We start from the raw sequence: 23,504 nt of genomic DNA on the forward strand, positions 1-23,504 counted from the left end.
CTCAGATCCTGCAAACTGGAGGACGTGGCTTCCTTACTGAGTCAAGCCATCTCGTTTTAGGTCTTCCTCTTTTCCTACTGCCTTCCACCTTTTTTCGCATTATTGACTTTTCCAGAGAATCTTGGCTTCTCATGATGTGACCAAAGTACGACAGACTCAGTTTTGTCATTTCAGTATGCGTAAGTTTCTCATATTATAGTGTTCTGGGATTCCACAAACTTTTTACATGTAACCAAAAAGGTGCTTTCCAAGGAATTGCCAAACAAGAACGCCCACGCAAGCACTCCTCTGGCTTCTGAGATACCTGCAAGTGTTCCCAACACTCTTTCGAAGACTATCTTCTGGCAAATGTAAGGTCTAGCTTACTTGCATGTCTAATATACAGACAAGATGCATCATGGGTGTGTGTGTGGGGGAAGCGGAGGTTCCCATGGAACCTCCGCTTGCAAAAACAGCAACTAAAAGAAAATGTTGTGTCACCGTAAAGTTTTGTTGTGCTGGAAGCATGACGTGAATCCAGAGTCAATGGGGGCGGGGGGAGTGAGTGGGTAGAGAATTGTGAGTAGTGAGGCTCAGAGACTATGAACTGTGAGAGGTCCAGCCTGTGGGGTTTCTATACAAAATGCACACAAATTATCACACCACAATGCCCAAGCTTTCAAGCTCTCCTTAATAAAGCTATATATTTTGCATAAAACGCTTTAAACTCTGTTAGGGGGGATTTTTTTGCCATTTTTCTATGGACAAACATGTATGCACAGCAGCCGCACAGCATTTAAGGTTCAATTTTCATACCAATTAGAATGCAACATGAAAGATGGCAAAGTCTGTGGAACAGGCGGGGGGGGGGAGAAGGGGGGGCTGTACGAAGGACCTGATTCTGCAGGAGATTAAACATAACATAATATGTAGCGTTAGGCCCAAAATCCAGCTTCCTAATTATTGGCCTGGGTTTTTTTTTTAGTTTTAAAAATTCTCTAGTCTCTAGAGTTGAAGATGCAAAAGACAAAAATTGGTAAGACAAATATTTAAACAAATCACATTTGCAATGGTGGTGGGTGTGTTGAGTGTCAACGCCCCAAGTCACAACAAAACTACACAAAATGTCTCGATTCGTTTCAGAACAAAAACAAAACCGGAATAAGATCATGCAAAATAACTTAATTATAGTTTCAAAGTTCAACACGCAGGATTTGGATTGCTCCTACCTGGAATTTTAATTCTTTTTTAACACAACCTTCAACAGAGAAATAGACCTCACCATAGAGAACTCACGGACATAGAAGGAAGGAAGGCCTGTTCCCTCCCACTGAAAAGGGAGTGTCCTGTTACTTTATGGTTACGGGGAAATGAGGGCGGAGCTCTTAAAAGGCCACTCACCAATTGGATGGCGATCATGAGGACCGTCTTGAGCGTGAATGTCCGGTCGCAGAGGTCGAAGAGGTCTTCCAGGCTGGGTCCCAGCAGCTCCAAGACCATGGCGTTGTACTTCCCGCACGGGCCAAAGTAGTAAACCTGAGGGATTCCTTCTGGAAGGGTGTGAGAAAGAAGGGAGAGGAAACAAGTGAGCAGCAAGCCCACCTTGAGAGGGCAGCTAGCAAAAGCTCCCTTCCAAGTGTTAATCCTGGGCAGGGCTTTTTTTCTGGGAAAAGAGGTGGTGGAACTCAGTGGGTTGCCCTCGGAGAAAATGGTCACATGGCTGGTGGCCCTGCCCCCTGATCTCCAGACAGAGGGGAGTTGAGATTGCCCTCCGCGCCAAGCGGCGCGGAGGGCAATCTCAACTCCCCTCTGTCTGGAGATCAGGGGGCGGGGCCACCAGCCATGTGACCATTTTCAAGAGGTTCCGGAACTCCATTCCACTGCGTTCCAACTGAAAAAAAGCCCTGATCCTGAGTCTCATTAAGAACCCCCAACAGGAGGGGGGCGAGAAAGAGAGGAACTCCAGGAACTGTAGCCTGCAAGGAATTTCCCAATGCAGAGATTAAAGTCACAACTGGAACGGGGAGTGGGACCAAGCCAGGTCCATGAGCAGGGAAGGGCATGGAAATGAACATAGCAGTATTCTTATTATAAATAATGTAATACTATTTATTCATAACAACGATGTATAGGAAGCGCTTTGAACTTGCTTTGATTCTTCGTATTGTTATTCTTAAACAAAATATAGTTAAATAAATCAAATAGTGTTAATATTAACATGAACTGCTTCAGAAGTGCAATTTAGCATTAATACTTTCAAACATTTGAAACGCTTCACATACACAAATTATATGCTTTGAATATGACTTAATAATGCCAAAGAACACTTAACACTATAAATAATATCAATGCCAAGTATTGAGAAGGCTCATTATCAGCAAAGCATGTTCAAGAAATTTCACTGTCATCTTGTTAGGGATGCTCTAGCAACCTCTGGTTCAACTCCCCTTTGATCACCAGTAATGATCAGGGAGCCAGTTGTTTGAAGGGCTGTTCATCTGTTTGGGCCAGTTTTGATACAAATAGGAAACCAGTCACTGCTTCTGTTCTCCACCTAGCTGCAGGGGAAGGAGGACACATTAGCAATCAGTTTTAGGGGTGTGCACCCCCCAAAATTTGGTAAACCCAATTTTTTTTTACTGAATCTGAGAATAGAATTCAGAATTCCCTGAATTCTGAACTGATTAAATGATTCAATTCAGCTATTTCTGAAAAATTCAGCAATTGTTTTCTATGGAAAAATCACTCTGTGGGCTCAGGGTGTATTTGCCGTTTTTCAACCAAACTTCACCAAATTTGGAGGTAACCTACTCCTGACTGTCCTCTAAAGAACCCTCAAGTTTCATGAAGATTTGGCCCTCAAAGAAAGTGCCCCCCACTCTCCATTATTCCCTATGGGGAAAAATATCTGGGGGCTATCTGAGGGGCTGGGGGTGGCATTTTTCAAACAAACTGCACCAAATTTGCAGGGGACCTATTCCTGATTGCTCTCTGAAGTTTCAGGAGGGTTGGACCCCAGGTTCCAATTGTACAGGCCCCTGAACAAGGTGCCCCTAGCCACTCCATTGTTTCCTATGGGAAAAAAGTCAAAAGCTGCCTGGGGCAAACACACTGGGGCAAAGCTGCCATGGGGCAAACACACTGGGGCAAAGCTGCCATGGCCAAGCCACACTCCCAAATGCAAGCTGAGCTCATCCCAGAGAAAGCCCAAGAGAACCAGACTGAAGCAAGGGAATGGAATCCCCCCAGAACCAAAGTGAAACAAAGGGGCCAACATCACACCAGAGAATCACACCCATTCCACGCAAACCAACTGAAGCAAGGGGCACCGTTGCAACTTAGCCCAACAGAAGCAAACTGAAGCAAGGGAATGCCTTGTGCTTGTGGCTGGGTACTGCTTGGTTCTGTTCTGTAGTGGTTTCCCCACTGGCTGAACCCAGTGCCTGGCTGTTGTGAATGGCACTGTTTCTATATTTTTCTCTGCTTGAGGTGACAAGATGATAAGCTGATCATTTCTCTACAGAAAACCACCTGGAGAAACCTCTACTGGAGACTGCAATGACGACTCAATACATGATTTATAGATTTTATATAAACAAAGTGGAAGTGCTGTATGTACAAATTACAATATATGTGCAAATCTATCACTTTCTTAGTGTATGATTTTCAACAACCAACTAGTAACAGATCATACTGAAGGTAAGCATTGCCATTTTCACAGGATTTTTTCCTTTTTACCGGGTCCAATAACCAGCTTCTGATATTGAAGGTAAGTGTTGCTTAACAGTATGATCCAAATAGTTAAATCAGTTCTCTTTTTCTCTTTTTTTTCCCGGCATAAAGATATAGTGATGGAATATCCCATGTTAAGTGAAGTCTGTGGTCCAAAAGGAGAAATGGCCAACAGGCCTAACAGCTATTTGTTCAGTCTGTTTCAGGATTCTTCTTCATGGGCTGTATAATATGCTTTAAAAGCTGTCCATTCTCTATTGTTCTACAAAAGTTCCTGCTTCACGTTGGTTGAAGGCTATCGGTCTGGAGACCGACATATAGATTTGCACATACAGCACTTCCACTTTGTTTGTATAAAATCTATAAATCATTGTGCCCTCTGACATCTTTCCTAGTGCCCACCAAGTGTTTTTAGAAAGTGGGTGGGGCCAGGTGGGGCTTTTGCCCAGCATGGCTTCTGAGTGGCCACTGGAGATTTGATTGGCCATGCAGATTTTAAAAACATTGCTTTGGCAGAAGCTGTCTCCACAGTACAAGGATCTTCCCTGTGTGACTGAAGCTCACCATTTTGTGGCAGCCATTTTGTTGCTGTGCCCTCACACTGCATCAGAATTCCAAATGTGCCTGCAGGCTCAAAAAGGTTGGGGCCCCCTGATCTACACATACACACCCCTACCCAGTTCAGGAGAGAACAAAAGTGAATGGCATCTTACCTCCCAGCTGCGCGCGTGCGCGTGGATTTGAACCTGCATACCCCAGATCCCAGTTTCAGATCACAAAACATGGATATGAACCTGGGTCTCCCAGATCCCAGTTTGACACTCTAACCACTATGCAACACAGCCCCAGTCTCCACCCTGCCACACTTAGCAAGTCAGAAATCTTAGCAAGTCCCATCCCACATATTTCCTTCCACTACCATGAGGACTAGAGAACTTCACAGAACTTTTAAAATGCTCCAGTCACACACCCACCTGCATTGCCAAGCTGTTTGTAGAACCGGTACTCCAGGTGCAGCTGAGGGGCTCTGGATTTGATCGGTTCCTTGGGAGAAAGAAGGGAGAACAAATTGCAAGGCCTCATCCCTAGTCTTTGCAAAGTGACACTGGGATTCAGAAAGCGAAACAATTAAACCGGCAACTTCTGTGACCACAACTGCAACTGGTGAACAGTTACAGCCCTGCCCATTCAAAAAAGAAAAAAAAAGCCATTTAAATTTTAGAAAGACACAGGGCTCTTTTGCGGGGCTTTTACTGACAGCAAGAGCACAGCTCTGGCTACACTCACTGCAAAAATTGTAGGTTTTTCTTTCTGAAGGTTAGGGCGCTTTGAATGACATTACCAGATGCTTTATTACAAGCATCTGACACCTGACTTTTTGTCAGATTTTTAGATATTCCAATGATGGACATATAGAGAGAGAAAGGTTAAATCTCTCTTGATTTTATCCCACCTCCCAAAAACTCAGGACAGCCTGCATGGGTCTCCCCTCATCCATTTTATCTTCACAACCACTCTGTGTGGTAGGCTAGACTGAGAGGTGGAGGTTGGCCCAAGGTCACCCAAGGTGGAGGTGGAAGTGACCCCAGACCTCTCTAGTCCTACTCCAACTTTCTAGCCACTGCTCTGTATAAGAACGCCAGAGCAGCCGTTCTGGACCAGACCCATAGTCCACCTGTTTCACACAGTGGCCAACCAGGTGCCCCTCTGGAAGGCTTATGAACAGGGCATGGAGGACAAAGCCTCCCCTGCTATTGGTATTCAGGGTTGACTGTCTCTGAACATGGATGTTCCATTTAGTCCTTGTGCTTAATAGTCACCAATGGCCTTCATCTCCTGCACGAATTTGTCTAAACCCTTTCAAAGCCATCATTACATCCCCTGGCAGTGAGTACCACAAGTGAACTTGCATCAAATGAAGAAATACTACACTACAGTAGAACAAAGAGATTTAAGTGTATTATAGCCACGTTAAGCTGACTTGTACCAGTAACACCTCCCCCCTTCCCCCACACACACTTTCTCTCTCTGTTTGGCTGGGGTTTCTTTTAACTTTTAAAATGCTGTCATGGAATATTGTTTTATTACAGGCTGCGTTTTTCAAAATGTTAGAATTTGTCAGCCACGTCATGTGCCAAAAGGCCAGACACAGGGCTTTTTTTCTGGGAAAAGAAGTGGTGGAACTCAGTGGGTTGCCCTCAGAGAAAATGGTCACATGGCTGGTGGCCCCGCCCCCTGATCTCCAGACAGAGGGGAGTTGAGATTGCCCTCGGAGGGCAATCTCAACTCCCCTCTGTCTGGAGATCAGGGGGCGGGGCCACCAGCCATGTGACCATTTTCAAGAGGTTCCGGAACTCCGTTCCACTGCGTTCCAGCTGAAAAAAAGCCCTGGCCAGACATAAAATAATGCCTTCTCAGATGCCTGCAGAAAAGATCTTCCTCCTTTTTCTGCTTTTTGGTTGATGGGCAATCTCATGCATATGCATACACCAAACCTGAGAATATGCTAAAATCCAAACTTCTCCCCCTCCAAAACCAGAGCAGCCCAGCTACAGATAATGGGAGGGGGAAGAAGTTTAAACCAAGAAGTAACACTCATCAGAAACAACTTACCAACTTGATCGCTACATATTCATTCGTGTAGAGGTTCTTCCCTGGGGAGGGCAGGGGAGAGAAAGGTGAGCAGGAAGAACAAACATCAGAACTGTTTCCTCATTTCAGAATCACTGAGCTTCAACAAACCTCAATTTGGGTAGCAAATTCTGGTTAACAGACAAAAAGCGAGGCACAAATCCCAGTTAGCACAAACTGCAGTTATCAAAACAAACTAGTTTTGAGACCCCTGGGTTCAATGGGCTGTCTGCATTCATACATCGCAGCTAACTGGCATTTGATTAAAATACACCATAAATTCCACCAGGGATATTCTGCACAAGAGCTTCACCAATTAAAGTTCAGTACCCCACAAGTTTGTTAATAAATGTGACTTGGGAGGTAAGAACGAGAGTGGAAAACCAATTCTTCCCCTATTCACAAAAGCTTGAATACAACAGATCCGCATCCCAAAACAGGCAGGTCATCTCCCTTATGGGAAAGAAGACAGTAGAATAACAGAATCAGAGTTGGAAGAGGCCATACAGACTTTCCAGTCCAACCCCCTGCCCAATGCAGGATGAGCCTAAAGCATCTCTGACAAATATTCATCCAGCCTCTTCTCAAAAACTGCCAGTGAAGGGGAGCTCACCACCTCCCTAGGCCGTGAAAGAGTTTTTCCTAATATCCAGTCGGTACCTTTGTGCATGTAATTAAGCCCATTGCTTCGGGTCCTACCCTCTGCTGCCAACTGGAACAGCTCCTTGCCCTCCTCCAAATGACAGCCTTTCAAATATTTAGAGAGAGCAATCGTGTCCCCCCTCAACCTCCTCCAAACTAAACATTCCCAAGGCCCTCAGCCTTTCCTCGCAGGGCTCAGTCTCCAGACCCCTGATCATCCTCGTCACTCTCCTCTGCACCCTCTCAATTTTGTCCACATCCTTTTTGAAGTGAGGCCTCCAGAACTGCACACAGGTGTGGCCTGACCAAGACAGTATAGAGGGGACTATGACCTCCTGCAATTTCAATGCAACGGCCCTTTTGATACAACCCAAGACTGAGTTTGCCTTTTTTGCCACCGCATCACACTGACTGCTCATATTTACAGTTCACTCTTACCCCAAGATCTGTTTCACAAACACTAATACCCAGAAGTGTATCCCCCATCCTGTATTTGTGCTTCACATTTTTGTGGCCCAGATGTAATACTGTGCCCTTATCTAGGTTGAACCGCCCACTTCTCCAGAGTATTCAGGTCTTGTTGAATTTTAACTCTATCTTCTGACTGACCGGCCTGTAGTTTCCCGGGTCATCCTTCCTCCCTTTCTTAAAGATTGGGATAACATTCGCTCTTCTCCAATCTTGTGGCACATCCCCAGTCCTCCAGGAGGCCTTGAAGATGATGGACAGAGGCTCTGCAGGTTCTCTAGAAAGTTCTTTGCGCACTCTTGAGTGCACACCATCCGGCCCAGGGGATTATTATTCGTCCAGTGCAGCCAGGTGCTTCTCCACAACCTCTCTGTCAATGTTTTCCCACGCCCCGTTCTTTACATTTAAAAAAAAACTCCCCACAGGTTAAAAAGGCACCAACAGCGCATGCCACCTGCTGCCCTAAGCTTTTTGCTTACAGGGACTCGTTTTACCACAAAGAGAATTTTCAGAAAAGTGACTATGCCACCCCACCTCCCTTTTTTTTAAAAAAAAGTTTTTATTGGTGAGTATAAATTCCAAATTTAATACATGCATTCCCTTAATATCTAATTAACCCTATCCACCACCCTTTTCCTCCCCCCTCCCTATCGACTTCCAACAGCTTTCCAACCCCTAACCCTTCTTATTACTTTAATATCCCTTACTCTAAGCACAATCTAATTCTTTTACACATATTCTATCAAATATACTATCAATATAATATACATCTTATACCTCTCGATATAGCATAACAGTGTAATGTAGTATAATATATAACAAGGATGTTATTTTAAACTTATTCTATTTCTTTTAAATATATATGCTATCAAATATAATGTGTATTATGAAACCCCTACTGTGTGCCATGCCACCAATGTAGCACAGCACCCAACACGATATAACACAATCTCATAATATAATATACAATCTGATCCTCTGACATGATGTATTATATATAATATACCACATTAATATATTTATTTAACTGCTCTCATTATCATATATTTATTAATTCTAAATAAAATGCCCCTAAACCTTATACTAGCTTATAGTTATATTCCCCCTAAATAGTAAGATCCCTTCTCTCTTCCCTTACCCTCCTTTTTCTTTAAAAATTCTCAAACTGCCACAGTTCTCCTTTTGCATCCCATTTTTTTCCACCCCACCTCCCTCACAGCCACAATCTGTTCTGCTTTACATGGAAACCCGGTGCAATTTTTTTCTTTTTGGAAAAATAAAAGCATTGTAGCAGCAGCACATGTGCTGAAGAATTCCTTAGTTAATTTATTTAACATTTTTATGTGCTCTGACTAAAAAAGAAAAGAAAAAAACCCCACCCAAGACGGTTATCTTGCAATGAGTTATAAGCTGTCCCCAAATTAAATTGGGTCTGCGATGCTCACAATCCTAATGTTTGTAGAGGAAGACAGCACAAGTCTCCACTTCTACTCTACAATGGTTGTGCCATCATAACTGGTAGCTAAAACATTTAAGCAGGCAAAAGGGGGGGGGGGCGTTTCTGACCTTCCCTCTCCAACCACGTTCATGGAACACAAACTACCACCTCTTCCAGGCCCATTCTTTTGTTGTTTTGGTTTTAAATATTACCACATACTGACCACATACCGAATGCCTGAAACTATCTTCATAAAGAATGAGGGTTTCCTTCTAGGGTAAGTGTTGAGTCCCAACATTTTAATATTAAGGAATTGGCACTGCCTTCCCTTAAGATCGTTCTGCAAACTGTTTGTTTGTTTCAATTGCACAAGTGGCACTTCACATCTGCCCATCTGCACTTTGGCACAGAAACCTCCCTTTTCTCTCTTTCCTTTTGAAAAATAGTAACCGAGAAAAAAAAACAGACAATGCAAACCACAGGATGACCATCCTTTCTTGCCCTTAAAAACATCACTAAGTTCTTAACTAGAAAGTCCAAGTCCTTCGGCTTTTGCACACAAGCTGTTTGCTCTGGGGCTCAATCCTTCTTCCCCCACATCACTCCTGGCTTTTCTCCAATCTTCCCCAAACTTGTTTTGCCGCAAAGTTTTGGGGAAGATGGCAGCAGAGACTGGACAGCTTCTGTGTGGATGGGAAAGTTCAGACTTTTCTGGTCTCATCCACACAGTAGCAATTTCCCCTGCCCCTGTTCCTGCTGTGGCCATTTCCTCTCCCCACTGCCATGGGGAGAGCCAGTCTGGTGTAGTGGTTAAGAGCGGGGAACTCTAATCTGGAGAACCGGGTTTGATTCCTCACTCCTCCACTTGAAGCCAGCTGGGTGTCCTTGGGCCAGACACAGCTTCTAGCTTTGTCAGCCCCACCCACCTCACAGGGTGGTTTGTTGTGGGGATAATGACATACTTTGTAAACCGCTCTGAGTGGGTGTTAAGTCATCCTGAAGGGCAGTATATAAATTGAATGTTATTATTATATATTATTATGGGGGGAGACCTTTTAAACATCAGCAATTGAATATTTTTATAATGATTAATGATCTTCATTATTAGGTTCTCTGAATTCCCAGCTTTCATTTAGAAAGTCTCTAGCCCCTTTCATTGTGGAGATATAAGGAGAAAGGCATATTTCCACAGGAGCTAGAGACTTATTTTTTTAAATAAAAGCTTAGAATTCAGAGAACCTGATACAGGGACTGTTGATAGTTGTATTAATATTCAATTGCCAAATCTTTTTGATAAGGGCGGTGTAGGGGGGTACTGTCAAGGGACTGGGCAAGGGAAACCTGCCACAGCAGTAACAGAAATACTACAAAAGCCTGGCCCGGTGTGGAAAATACCATCTTCTTGGTAGGGCAGAAAAATTTTCCCCCTGCTGTTCAAAGCACAAAAGAAAGAATATCTTGATCCCCAATAGCAGACAAGACTAAATCGTTTCCTTGTGTACACTTTTCATGCCTTAGCGCCTTGTTAAAATATCATATTTATCGCCTTGGGCTGAGCAGAAAAAACCCACAATCAGTCCTTTAACTAATTTTGGGTAGCTGGCCTGGAAACACAGAGATATCCAGAAACAAATCTAGACTATCAGGGAAGCTAAATAAAGCTAAATATATGGTTGTTGGGGGTTTTCCGGGCTGTATTGCCGTGGTCTTGGCATTGTAGTTCCTGACGTTTCGCCAGCAGCTGTGGCTGGCATCTTCAGAGGTGTAGCACCAAAAGACTTTTGGTGCTACACCTCTGAAGATGCCAGCCACAGCTGCTGGCGAAACGTCAGGAACTACAATGCCAAGACCACGGCAATACAGCCCGGAAAACCCCCAACAACCATCGTTCTCCGGCCGTGAAAGCCTTCGACAATACAAAGCTAAATATACTTACTTAAAAAGAGCTTTATCCAGCTCTTGCTACTTCTTGAAATGACCTTAATTAAAATATAACCCTCAAAAAGTGTTTAAAACAATTTAAAATATGCTTTTGAAATCCATCCCTCTACCGTACAGAAGGAGATTAACTTTCCACTGTGGATCATTACATGATCTACAACGGAAAGTTCATAAACCATTCTAGAACAGCTAAACAGACATATAAACACACAATTAATAATTAATACAAACTTGGTCTGAAAGTCTCAGACTCCCAATTTAAGGCAAGGTTTAGTAACTCAAAATGTGCAGTACAGGTATTTTTATTTTTTAGGTAAGATGGGGTGCAGAACACACAACCTGTGGTCTGGGTTGCAGACAGCCTGGATCAGAATGACAGACTGCCAGCTGGCATTGGGAGATCTCTTCTCTCCCTCCCACCTGCTCAGCCCCAACAGAAGCACAAGAGGTTGCCTGGGCAGGGAGGGAGGAAGAGATCAGAATGTCAAATCTCAACAGGGAGTAGGCATTTTGACCCTTCCCACTAAAAAAAAAACCCGCTACAGGATGATGCAGGAGGAGGAGGAGATGCAGGAAGGATCAGAATGTGCGATTTGTCTCCCCTCTCCATTTTCCTATGGCATTCCCCAGGGCTTTTTTTCTGGGAAAAGAGGTGGTGGAACTCAGTGGGTTGCCCTCCGAGAAAATGGTCACATGGCTGGTGGTCCCGCCCCGATCTCCAGACAGAGGGGAGTTTAGATTGCCCTCCGCGCCGCTGAGCGGCGTGGAGGACAATCTCAACTCCCCTCTGCCTGGAGATCAGGGGGCGGGGCCACCAGCCATGTGACCATTTTCAAGAGGTTCCGGAACTCTGTTCCACCGCGTTCCAGCTGAAAAAAAGCCCTGGCATTCACTTGCATTTCATTCACAAGCTCCTGGGCTGCACTGGGGAAATGTCTCCACTGCAAGACTGTAATGGAAACCCCTCCCCCTGGGAAGCAAGAAAGAAATTTCCTCTGGGGACCCATTTAGGCCCCGATCCTGGCCAAAAAGGGTCAAAAATGGCTTTTTTGGCCATTTTGGGCCCGTTTTGGCCCCAATCCCGTCCGAAACGAGTCAAAAATGGCCATTTTTGGCCTGTTTCGGGGCCGAAACAGCCAGGAACGGGTCAGTGCCGGGCAGGGGGAGCCTCCCCTGCCCGGCACTGACCCGGTCCCAGCCGTTTTGGCCCCAATCCTGGCCAAAACAGATCAAAAATGGCCATTTGTGGCCATTTTGGGCCCGTTTCTGGGCCAAAATGGCCCGGATTGGGTCAGTGCCGTGCCTTCCCCACCCGTCACTGATGTGGTCCTGGCCATATCAGCCCAGATCCAGGACAAAAACGGGCCCAAAATGGCAATTGTCAGCCATTTTGGGTCATTTTGGCCTGGACTGGGCCCATTTCGGCCTGGACCGGGTTGGTGCCGGGCAGGGGAAGCATCCCCTGTCCAGCACTGTCCCGGTCCCAGCCTTTTAGGCCCCAATTTGGGCTCAAATGGGTCCAGAATGGCCATTTTTGGCTGTTTTGGCCCGGATTGGGGCCAAAGGGGCCTGGATCAGGTTGGTGCTGGGCAGGGGAAGCATCCCCAGCTCAGCACCGTCTCGGTCCTGGCCTTTTAGGCCCCAAATCGTGCTCAAAAGGGCCCAAAAGGGCCGTTTTCAGCTCTTGGGGGCCCTTTGGGGCTCGGATCTGGGCCAAAACAGCCTTGATCGGGTCAGTCCTGGGCAGGGGAGGGTTCCTCCGCTTGGCTCCGACCAGATTCAGTCCTTTTCGGCCCCAATCCTAGCCCAAAAGGCCCAAAATGACCACTTATGGCCCTTTGGGCCATTTTCTGCTGGGATCGGGGCCAGAACTGCTGGGATCTGGTCCACGCCAGGTGGGGGAACCCTCCCCTGCCCAGCACTGATCTGGTCCAGGCTGTTTTGACCATGATCTGGGCCCAAACGGCCAGGATTGGGTCGGTGCCTCGTGGGGACCCCTGCCCTGCCTGGCACCAACCCAATCCGGGCCATTTTGGACTTGATCCAGGCCAAAACGCACCCAAAATGGCCATTTTGTGCCATTTTGGGCCTTTTGGCCTGGATTGGGGGCAAAACAGCTCTGATCAGGCCACTGCCAGGTGGGGGAACACTCCCCCGTCTGGCAGCAGCCAAATCCTGGCCATTTTGGTTGGATCAAGGGGTGTGTCCTATGTTAATGAGTTATGCAAATGAGTTCCTGCAGTTCTTTTTCTACTAAATGACCCCTGGATCTAGGTGACACTAGTCAAGGTCCCTCACAGCCCACATAACCAAGTTGTGCACCCTTGATGCAAGACAGTACAGAGCATAAGAAAATAGTCACTTTTGTGCACACGGGAGACATATTTTCATTGTTGACACACGACAAGATTTGTCCATCTTATGTTATAATGTATATGATAAGCTTTGCAAACCTTAACTATCTATATATGCAACGATCGCTCTTGTGACTGTACAAAATTATTTTTGTCTAAATATTATACTTCCTCTTGTTCACTACAATATCTGTTATTTTCTGTTTTCACCTTTTGATTTTTATGACCTCTCAGAAGCCAAAAACTAAGATACATGCACTAAGGAAGAAGAAGGGGCAGCAGCGTGGGGCTCTCTCTTCAGCATCAGATGCATTTCAAATTTTGCTGGCAGAAAACGAAAACATTTACACTTCTATATTCCACAAATATGCCAAACAGTACAATTTTGTGTGCTGTTATATGTTATGTGTTTTATGCTATTAAAGCACTAAAATAATTTTATGCTGACAGAAAGTACAGCATATTTTAATTTCCCCCTAAACACCGTCAGGTTGGGGGCGGGGGGAATGATTCCTCAACCACTCCGTGGCTTCAAAATTTCCAGAAATTTTACAGTTCCAGTCTAGCTGGCTGCAACTAAAATAAGCTTTGCTAGGTGACCCCATTGTGGTCTGTTTTGCGGAAGATGATGGCCAGAGAGTGCCCCCCCCAAAAGCTGAGATAGGCAGGACAGGAAAACTATGGCTGCCCTCTTTGTTCTTTGCCCTTCAATGTCTGCCTTTCAGAGATATGTTGCCTTTTAACATGGAGGCTTCATTTAGTCACTTAAAACAAAAGGAAGAGTAACTCGCTGCAGGGCAGAGTTTGAAAATACCTGCTGGCTAAACTCCATGGGATTTATTTAAAGTCTGCAGATGCCCTGGGGGAGTGGCATGGGAAGCAATCAAAGGGGAGGGCTGGCCAGGAAGCTGAAACTGAAGAAGTCAAGTTCAGAGAGGCACCTTGATCAATTTCAGCTCTGCAGAAAGTTTATCTAGACATACCTAAACAGCAGATTTCAAACTGGTTGGAATGTATAACATCCTAAATCCCTGGGGAATGGATCTTCTACTAGGATTAAGTGCATGCAAGCACAACTTGTAGCAAATTCTGCACTGTTGACCTCACCGAATCAGTACAGATGAAACATTCAAGGTCTGACTCCCCTTCTCCACCCATTTACCTTTAAACTCAAACAGCCATGGGATTAACCGCTGTCAGTGGCCTAAGAATGCCAGATTTCCATTATTATTATTATTATTATTATTATTATTATTATTATTATTATTATTATTATTATTATATTTACAGTTTCCAGCTCAGCGTCAAGTGTCCCTAAAGGTCAGGTACCGCACACATTTTGTTTCTGCATAAAAACACAAATTGGAGACACACATTGTCACATCTGAAAAGATCTACTTGGAAAGCATGTGAAAGAGGTGAATATCTCATTGAATTCTGTGTGACTGTCTGTTCCGAGCTGACTGGGAGGACAGAGCAGAGCCTCGCACTGCTTCAGTAATTCTTGCTGCATCTCTATATCAGGGACGATCAAAGTGTACTCAGCGAAGAGAGAAGGGACAATTTCCCAACCTCTTGTGAAGTCTGGTTTGAAGGAAGCACAGCCAGAACAGTGACTCATGTAGGGATTCAACAAGCAGCTTCTTTTGCAGCTAGGTAATTTTTGCTCGAGCCTCTGTATCAGGAGCAACTGGATCATTCCATCACACTGTAAATCTCAGAAAATTCTGCAAACGAATACGCTTGGCAACTGCCTGTACATGTGCAGTCTCTGTTGCGGCTTCCATCCTTTGGAACCGCCTACCTGCCGAAGTGACAAAGGCTCCCACGCACCTATCATTCTGCAGAACAGGCAAAACCAAAATGTTCAGAAGGATGTTTTTCTAAAGGGATTAGAACCATAGCACAATGGAACTGCTCAGAGGGTTGCTGCAGTGGTTACAGGAGGAGGCTGGTAGAATGAAGCCCTGCGGCAACTATATCCTAGGCTCAAAACTTTATTATGTTAGGATTATGTTGTACTGAAACACCTCAAGAGTCCTCAATAGTTGCCTAGAACCTTTCTAAAATGGCTCCTCTCCTTCCACTAGCCTATCTTTATCTTTCAATTACTAACCACCCACAATCATGAGAACAGGTGGCATGAGATTATGATGAGGGGTCGGTAGTGTGTAAACCGCACCCCCCCCCACCCCCCAGGTCTCTTATTCAGACACTGTTTTAACAATAGTATAGAGTTCAGTAGCACCTTTAAGACTAACCAACTTTATTGTAGCATAAGCTTTCGAGAACCACAGTTCTCTTCGTCAGATGCATGGACGACGAAGAGAACTGTGGTTCTCAAAAGCTTATGCTACAATAAAGCTGGTTAGTCTTAAGGGTGCTACAGGACTCTACTATTTTGCAATTACAGACTAACACGGCTAACTCTTCTGTGTTTTAACAATATTGGTTTTATTTATGAGGTAAATGTAGTCCCCCTTTCACTAAATATTCTACTGGACAGATAAGACATGGGTGAAGGCAAAACAGTACATTTTATTTAACAGGACAAAAAAACAGGTATTCAAGAAAGTGCTGTGTGGAATGCTTCAGCTTAAATCGGTAAAATGGATTTCAGCCACGACCCAGCATTTACCACCTTTCCCAAAAGCAAGTGAATACTTTGTACCTGGGCTAAACTACAGTAAATAAACACTGAGAGATTCTTGCTTCCCTTCATCAGAACATTTACTTCAGGTTAGGAGGTTTATTTGACCTGGTTACCTACCTAGATTTGGGCTTATGGCTTTTACCAAAGTGCTTATGTATCACCTATAAAATAAACTTTCTTCCCTGAGCCTACCTTTAAAAAGCCAAATAAAAACCCTAGCTAATCTGACACTCTTAACCAGAGTTTCCAAGTCCCTATCTGAGGAAAAAAGTCCCCCCCCCCCCGCCACGCCCTTAGTGGATTTCCATGGGATCTGAGCCCAAGAATTGAGGTGGGAATTGTATATATCACCTTCCTTTTCCTGCCTGGTCTTCTACCTTCTAACCTACTTTCTGCATTATGGTACATCATGCCTTGTACTGGTTTCTTTGGTGGTTGTTTGCATTGTTTTCAAATTTGAAAATCCTAGGCCTACAGCATTGTTTATTGGATGTCTTATGCGATCTGACTGATTTTTTAAAATATAGATTTTTTTGTAGTCTACCTTGAATCTTAGTGAGAAAGGAGGGATATAAACAAAGTAAGTAAATAAATACACAAACACACACCAGCAGAGTTCAGAGCAGTAATTCATGCAGAGATGCAACAGTCAGCCTCCTCAGTGGCCGGTTACTTTAGGTTCACCGACGTTTCTCATCCTTAGCTTCTTTTCCACAGCACCCAGACTGGAAAATGCTGTCCCAAACTCAAAAGGAATGTAGAAGGACACCATGTGTGTGTGAGGAGGGGCATCATACTTCACCAGCCAGCCCTCCCCGCTTTAACCCTTAAAAAAAATTTGCCCTTGTGGCTTGGAAGGTCTAACGCTGTGCAGGACACCTGCCTCGGCACATCACGCTGGCTTCCCCCTGACCTTTTATTTCAAACACCCTCAAGTATTTAATTTTTAAAAAAGGAAAAGCAATTGGAGTTTGCAAGCACAACTGGATTGCAAGGAATCTATTTCCAGCTCTGACATGCATGAAGTTCCACTGTCCTTGAGAGAAGCCCCTTCTCATCCTCCCACCTCCTCTTCCAACATCCCTCTCTAGAAGAACCTTTGCTCAGGGAAGTGGCATTCGTTCTTTGCACATCCCTCCTTGGCATTTCATTTAATTTTGTAAACTATGGAAATCATTCCCATTGAGGAACACCCCCCACCCCATAAACTGCTGGGGAATTCCTTTCTCAGGCTGCCTTAAAGACCACCAAGTTTTTATTTTAACATAAGCCCTCTTCAACCGTAAAAGCCTCTGCTCAATATAAACTTGATGGTCTTTAAGGTCCCCCAAGACTATTTCTATGGCAAGAGGCTATTGTGATTGTCCCTCTAGAACAGGGGTGACCAACCTTTTGGCACATGGGGGCCGCATTAGAGTGCCCAGTGCCTAAAGAGGGCCACAGCTTAAATCAAAATGTAACAAAATTATTAACCCACCTACTTAGATCAACAGTAAATATTCAGAGTTCAATGGAGAAATATTAACTTGAATGCAATCCATTTTGGAACAATATTTTACTGTCGAATCCTTTTATCTAGCTACACATGTTTACCTAGTCAGTGTGATTTGAGGGGCTGTTTCCTGTCAGCCGAGGCATTACTGTCCAAGGTCAAGGTTTGTGACAGACACTCTTAAAATGTCATGTAAATGTTCGTCTGTAAGTCTTGACCTACACTTGGATTTCACAATTTTCATCTTGGAAAAAGGTTGTTCACAGGTGTATGTGGTGCCAAAGACTGTGAACATGTCTGCAGCAAATATCTTTAGGTTGATAAATGTATCAGGCAGACCACAACAGAAACTGAACAGACTATTTTCTTTGTAAATGTCTCTGAGATGATCACTGGCTTGCAAATCAATTAGTTCCATCTGAAAAAAAGTTACCTGCATCTTCTGGTGCTACTTCAAATGGATTTTGAAACATTCTTATTACCTTTATGTGCTTATGGCAATCAGTGAATCTGTTTTGGAATTCCACCTGTAATAGGTTCAGTGCTTTGACATGTCTTTCAACACTGAATTGTAAATTCCCGTCCTTCTCAAATTTTAGTTCATTGCAGCATGAGAAGTTTCTTTCACTAACTTGCTTCACAAAAATGTTTAGTTTTGCTTCAAAAGCTTTCAGTTCAGAATACATGTCACACACAAGCTTTCCTTTTCCCTGCAACCTTAGATTCAATATGTTCAGATGCTCTGAGATATCAGTTAAGAAAGCCAAATCAAATATCCATCCAGGGTCAGAAAGTACTTCTTGATCTTTTCCTTTCTCCTTGAGAAAGACATCAACTTCATGACGAAGACTGAAAAAATGTTTGAGGACTTTGCCTCTGCTAAGCCACCTGACTTCTGCATGGTACAATAGGTCTCCATATTCGGCATCTATCTCTGAGAAAAATTTCTGAAACTGAGGATGAGTAAGGCCGTGATGCCTGAAGTAATTAATGTGGGATACAACAACATGCACCACACTTTCCCACTGAAGAATCTTACTACACAAGGCTTGCTGATGGATGATGCAGTGAAATTGCATGGGATGCGTACTGTTTAATTTCACTATCTCTTCATTGATTCTTGCAACTACACCCGTTTTACTTCCCACCATATTTCTTGCACCACCAGTTGTGATGCTTTTCAATTTATCCCAACTCGGACCAAGATCTTCTACTGATTCACACACCTTCAAGAATATGTTTTCTGCAGTTGTAGTGCCTTTCAAACTCTGCAGTGCACACAACTCTTCTGTAATTCTGAAGCTAGAATCTATTTCCCTGATAAAAATTAGTAGTTGAGCAGTGTCTATAATGTCATTGCTCTCATCTAATGCCAAAGGGGAAAAAATCAAAACTTTTTGCCTTGGCAATCAGTGACATATGCAGCTCTTCTCCTAGTTCTTCAACACGCCTGGTGATGATAGATGCAGATAAACTGACACAACTAATACAAGGTACCTTATCAGGACACAGTTCTTCCACTACTTTAACCAGGCACTTTTTAACAAATTCTCCATCAGTGAATGGCCTACCACTCTCAGCAATACATTTAGCGACATGATAGCTGGCCCTCACAGTAGGCAAGTTCTCCTCAACGTGCTTTCTAAAACTATTTTGCTGAAAAAACATTGATTTTTAAGAGAATTCATCTTGTTTACTCGCACCTCTCCTTGATATACTGAGTAGCTCTTGTGACAGGATTCAAAGTGCCTTCTAACACTGTACTCCTTTAATACTGAGACAGTTTTAAGACATATCAGGCAAATTGCTTTATCTTTGTTTAAAACAAATAAGTACTCAGTAGTCCATTAGTCATTAAAGACACGGTGCTCATCTGCAATTTTTCATGTCTTTGAAACAGCACTTTCTTTTGCAGACATCTTCTTATAAATTTTTAGCAAAGTAGCAGTTGCAGAGTTTCAATACTATCCTTCAATAAATAAAAATATGAAAGGTACAGTTTTAAGGGTCTAACTCTTCCCTTTCCCATCAAACTCACCCCACTCTAGCTGCTATTAGCTAGAGGGCGGGGGCGAGGTTCATTTCTATTGTAGTAAAGAAGAGATGAGACCCATGTCTCTACAGTTCTCAGGAGCGTTGGGCCATATGCACAGGCTAGGAAGAATTTTTTAAAAATGGATTATGAATCTCACCTACCAGATGGCAGAGTTGCAATCCTAAGTACACTGAATACTATGAGAGTTGTTTCTTAATAAACACACTGCTTTGAGGTTTAAATCTACACATGCTAATTCTTTGGGGGTCCTCCAAAAAAGGGCAGATAGAGAGAAAGAGCGAATGAAAGAGCAGCCTCCCGCCTGGAGCAGAAGACATGCCATTAAGTAGCCTGCAAATGGAACGCAGGGTGTACATACACATCATACTGCCTGCCAGCCAAGCCTCAACCATGAGAAGTAAAATGGCAGCCGGGCGGAGGGGCACTTGGCTGGAGGAAGATGTGGGAAGGGGGATCCCAGAAGCTTCCCTGCTAAGGGAGTACTCTTTCCTGCTCAACCCCAGGGGCCACTCCTGCAATCTCTGATGCTTGGGAAGACTCCTAGCTGAAGTGGGTGGAGGAGGAGAGGCAGAAGCAAGCCAGGCAAAAAGTCAGAGAAACCAGCTATTGAAGAAGGAAGAATGCTTTTGCCTGCAGCCACCTCACCAGTAACCTTGGAAGCCACTTGGAAGATTCTTGATGGGTGGAGCCTCTTGAAATGTTCAGTATGCAAAACACTTTGTATCTATTTTTTTGCAAAAATACCAGCCTTTTTACTGTCCTTTTCCCGCCGGTTTTTTTTTTGCAAAAGACATCTCCTGTACTCTTTCACACGACTGCTTTATACACATATACAGCCTTCAACATGGTAATGCATGGAGAGGGGGGGTGCAAAAGCTGAACAGGACGGGTAGCCAGCAAAGCACCCAAAATGGCCAAAATGCTAGTATGGAGGATAAGACCAAGAGGGGGCTGGCAGAAGGAACCATGGAGACCAGAAGAAACAGTGTTGCTATTGTGTTTTTTGCAAGAAAGGTACACTAAGAACAGCAGTAGGTGGTGCCTCTTGAAGCAAGAAGAATAGTGTGGGTCGGAGGGAAAATGCCTTGAGGGTGATAGCAGCAAATAAGCAGGTTGGAGGGCCGCACTGAAAGAGCTTGAGGGCCGCATATGGCCTGCGGGCCGCAGGTTGGAGACCCCTGCTTTAGAATAAAAAACAAGGAAGAATACATGTACTGATCCACTCTTAAAAATGGCCTCCATTCAGACATCATGACAACATGGGTTTGATCCAACCCCAATTTAAGTTGACAGGTTTAACAAATCAGGGTCTGCTAGTTGACACCAAACGGGGATACCAAAGTAAGGATTCTCACTACTTTGAGAGTCACCGTTTAAGCCATTCATGGCTTATTTCTGATGTCTGAACCCACAAAACCATAGCCACGACTACAGCGTTCTTGGGATGCAGAAGAGAAATGGTCCAGCAGCAGACAATCCAAGATTACGGCCACGGTTTAAAGCAAAATCCTGCCTATTGTGACATCTGAATGTATCCACAGGCACAAATACAACCTGGGCCATGAAAAGCATTACTTAAACACATGGGTCATTTTCTTTGCATATCCTGATCAGACTTCTATGCAATTACATAAAATTCTGCCAGAAATTGCTTACTCTCTAGGAGGACTAGAAGCTTTGAAGGATGGTGAATAATACATTCAGTACCAATTCCCAGAGCTTGCACTGTATGTCTGCTTGACAATGTGCCTTAGAGAGGTCTTATTTGGGACTGATGGAAGGGAAAGGCACACCAAACATACATCCAAGACAGCTCCCAACCTTCATCTCATATGACTCTCCATTCTTGTATCTGTGTCCAAAAAGCTAGAGATTGACTGGGTGGGAGGTCTGGCCAGAGGGGAGGTAGAGGGAGATAATCCCTCACATTTGTGAGGATCGAGGAGAAAAACAGAGAGCCTTCATAGGGAGCGGCTCAGCAAGCCAAGTTTCCAGCTGGCATCGCCTGCCGAACCACAGGGCCCACGCCAGCTCCCAGGAAATAGCCAGATGCTACTGGGGGCTGGGAACTCCACAGCGTATGTTCAAAGCCTATGGAAAACACTTGTCTCTCCCACGAGGCATGGACCTTTCCGAGCGTATTGCGTCAGCGGCCCCAGACGCATGCTGGGTTTTCAAAACTTCCTGCCTTTCGGGAATCCTCTTGCATCAAATTAGCAGCCGCAGAGCCCTTTCCTGTCTGACATGAAACACCCACACAAGGTAGAGGATCCCAAGGAGACCTCCAGGTGAGGACGTCTTCCAATAGATCCGAGATCCCCCTGAACCCCCTCCTGAAACCAGACCTACGTTTTTAATTTTTAACTATGCCTGTCTGTCCTCCTTTTTCCTCCATCTGCGTTTTCTCCCCCTCCCATTGTCCTCTTCTTTTCTTATTAAAAAAACCCTTTGGTTAAATACCAAAGCCCGTGTTCAAGGGCATGTTCTCAGCATAAGTGGGACGCCAGCCAAGGCCACTGAGCCTCCCTGCAGCCCTTTGTGCACAAGAGCCCTCCGACATGGCTACATATTCCTCTTGGGGAAGCTCAGCAGCTTAGAAGGAGCCTTTGGGAAGCTGCCAAGTTGAACTCATATGCAGATTTGACTCCCACAGGCTTGGGCTCAATAGAGACTGGGAGTGGTTGGCTCAGGAGAAAAAGCAACCTGTCCCTCTTCAGAGGCTCCATGCGCCCTATTTGCCTCGCTCTGCCAGTCTGCCACCAGCTGAGAGTGGTCCCCACCCATCTGGATGGGATCGTTCCTTCTTCTGGATGGATCTTGTTTTTGTACGTGCTCTATGTCACCTCCTATATATAGTGGATTGCTGAGCTTCAGCACTCACTTGTTAACACTCCATCCCTTCTGTGGGTACCCTTGCGTTCTTTCTTGCATAACCCTGCCAACGGAGTCATGGATCTGAGGCAGCAGGCTCTAGCCCATGAAAGCTTCTGCCACTCTTTTAAGGTACCACAAGACTAATTGTTTCGGCTGTAGCAAGACTTAATACTGCGACTCATCTGAAATCTGTCTGGCAAGGAAGGTTATCTGCCACTGCTGATCTCCTAAATGAGGAATGCAAGCTGAGCACGACTGGCCCCCACCCCACTGGAGCATCTTTACATACCCCCACCCATGCACAGTTCAGGGTATGGGTCCTGACCCAGGGATACTCAACAGTGGCGACGGAGAATTGTCCTCTGTCAAATTGTAGCTAAGATCCTCCAGGGTAAAAGAAAATACGTTTGGAAGAAACATTCCACATACAGAGAGGAAATGACCAGGGGGGGAGAGCTACAAGTGCCCAAGATTTCCTCCTGGGAATAGTAACTGCATCCCCCCCCCCCGCCCCCCCCCCCACAAACACTACAATGAATACAAAATTTCAGGACAGGAGAGTCTTCACCTAAACAAACCCCAGATGACTAAGTTCTAGATTCAAACTTAATTCTGCAAAAAATAATGTAAGATTCACACAACTAGGTAGGACAGCTCCCTCCCTCTCAACACTGAAGCAATTGTGGAGCTTGAAAAATGCATGCAAAATGGATTAACGAATTCTCATAGCAAAACACTGAGGCTGCACATCCCAAAATGCAGATTCCACCCGCCCCTCCCCAGCACATGCCTCCCAGCCCCTCCTCCCTGTTTCCCCAGCTGCCTGGAAAAGACTGAGGAAATGACCCAGGGAGAAATGACTTTGGAGGAAGTTTATACATAAACAAAAAAAACTTATTTCCCAGTAAACGTGTTTAGGGAATACAAAGGCCGTGTATCTATCATATATGCATTCTGCGATGGTGTAAACTCAAGGAAACATGAACGCAGCAACCTGTATGGTCTAATTTGCAAGGTGCTCTTATTTTGCATAATTTATTCGCTACTTGTTAATAAAGGTGAGGCAACGTGCACTGCACTGGCGCCCATACTTAGGACCACCTGACAGAGCTTCTTAGCTCCGCCAAGATCCACTCATGTATTATTAAATCATCATGACAACGAAGACTAGAAACTTGGAGCTAAACTACAAGAGACAAATTACATGAGGACAAGCCACATGAAGGGAGTTACAAAGTAAGCCA

At 44.6% G+C, this 23,504-nt stretch overlaps 1 protein-coding gene across 2 annotated transcripts in view; it reads right to left on the reverse strand.

Annotated features, from left to right (window-relative positions):
* Nucleotides 1-23,504, reverse strand: part of CSNK1G2 (casein kinase 1 gamma 2) — a 71,449-nt gene that overhangs the window by 16,878 nt on the left and 31,067 nt on the right. For both annotated transcript variants that reach the window (XM_054979928.1, XM_054979929.1), the window contains exons 3-5: nucleotides 6,325-6,365; nucleotides 4,686-4,755; nucleotides 1,381-1,529 (exon numbers count right to left, since the gene is read on the reverse strand). In XM_054979928.1, the coding sequence (XP_054835903.1) occupies nucleotides 1,381-1,529; nucleotides 4,686-4,755; nucleotides 6,325-6,365 (260 nt within the window). The remainder of the gene's footprint in view (nucleotides 1-1,380; nucleotides 1,530-4,685; nucleotides 4,756-6,324; nucleotides 6,366-23,504) is intronic.

This window comes from Eublepharis macularius, chromosome 5 (assembly GCF_028583425.1).
Source record: "Eublepharis macularius isolate TG4126 chromosome 5, MPM_Emac_v1.0, whole genome shotgun sequence".
In the NCBI taxonomy this organism is placed as follows: Eukaryota; Metazoa; Chordata; class Lepidosauria; order Squamata; family Eublepharidae; genus Eublepharis; species Eublepharis macularius.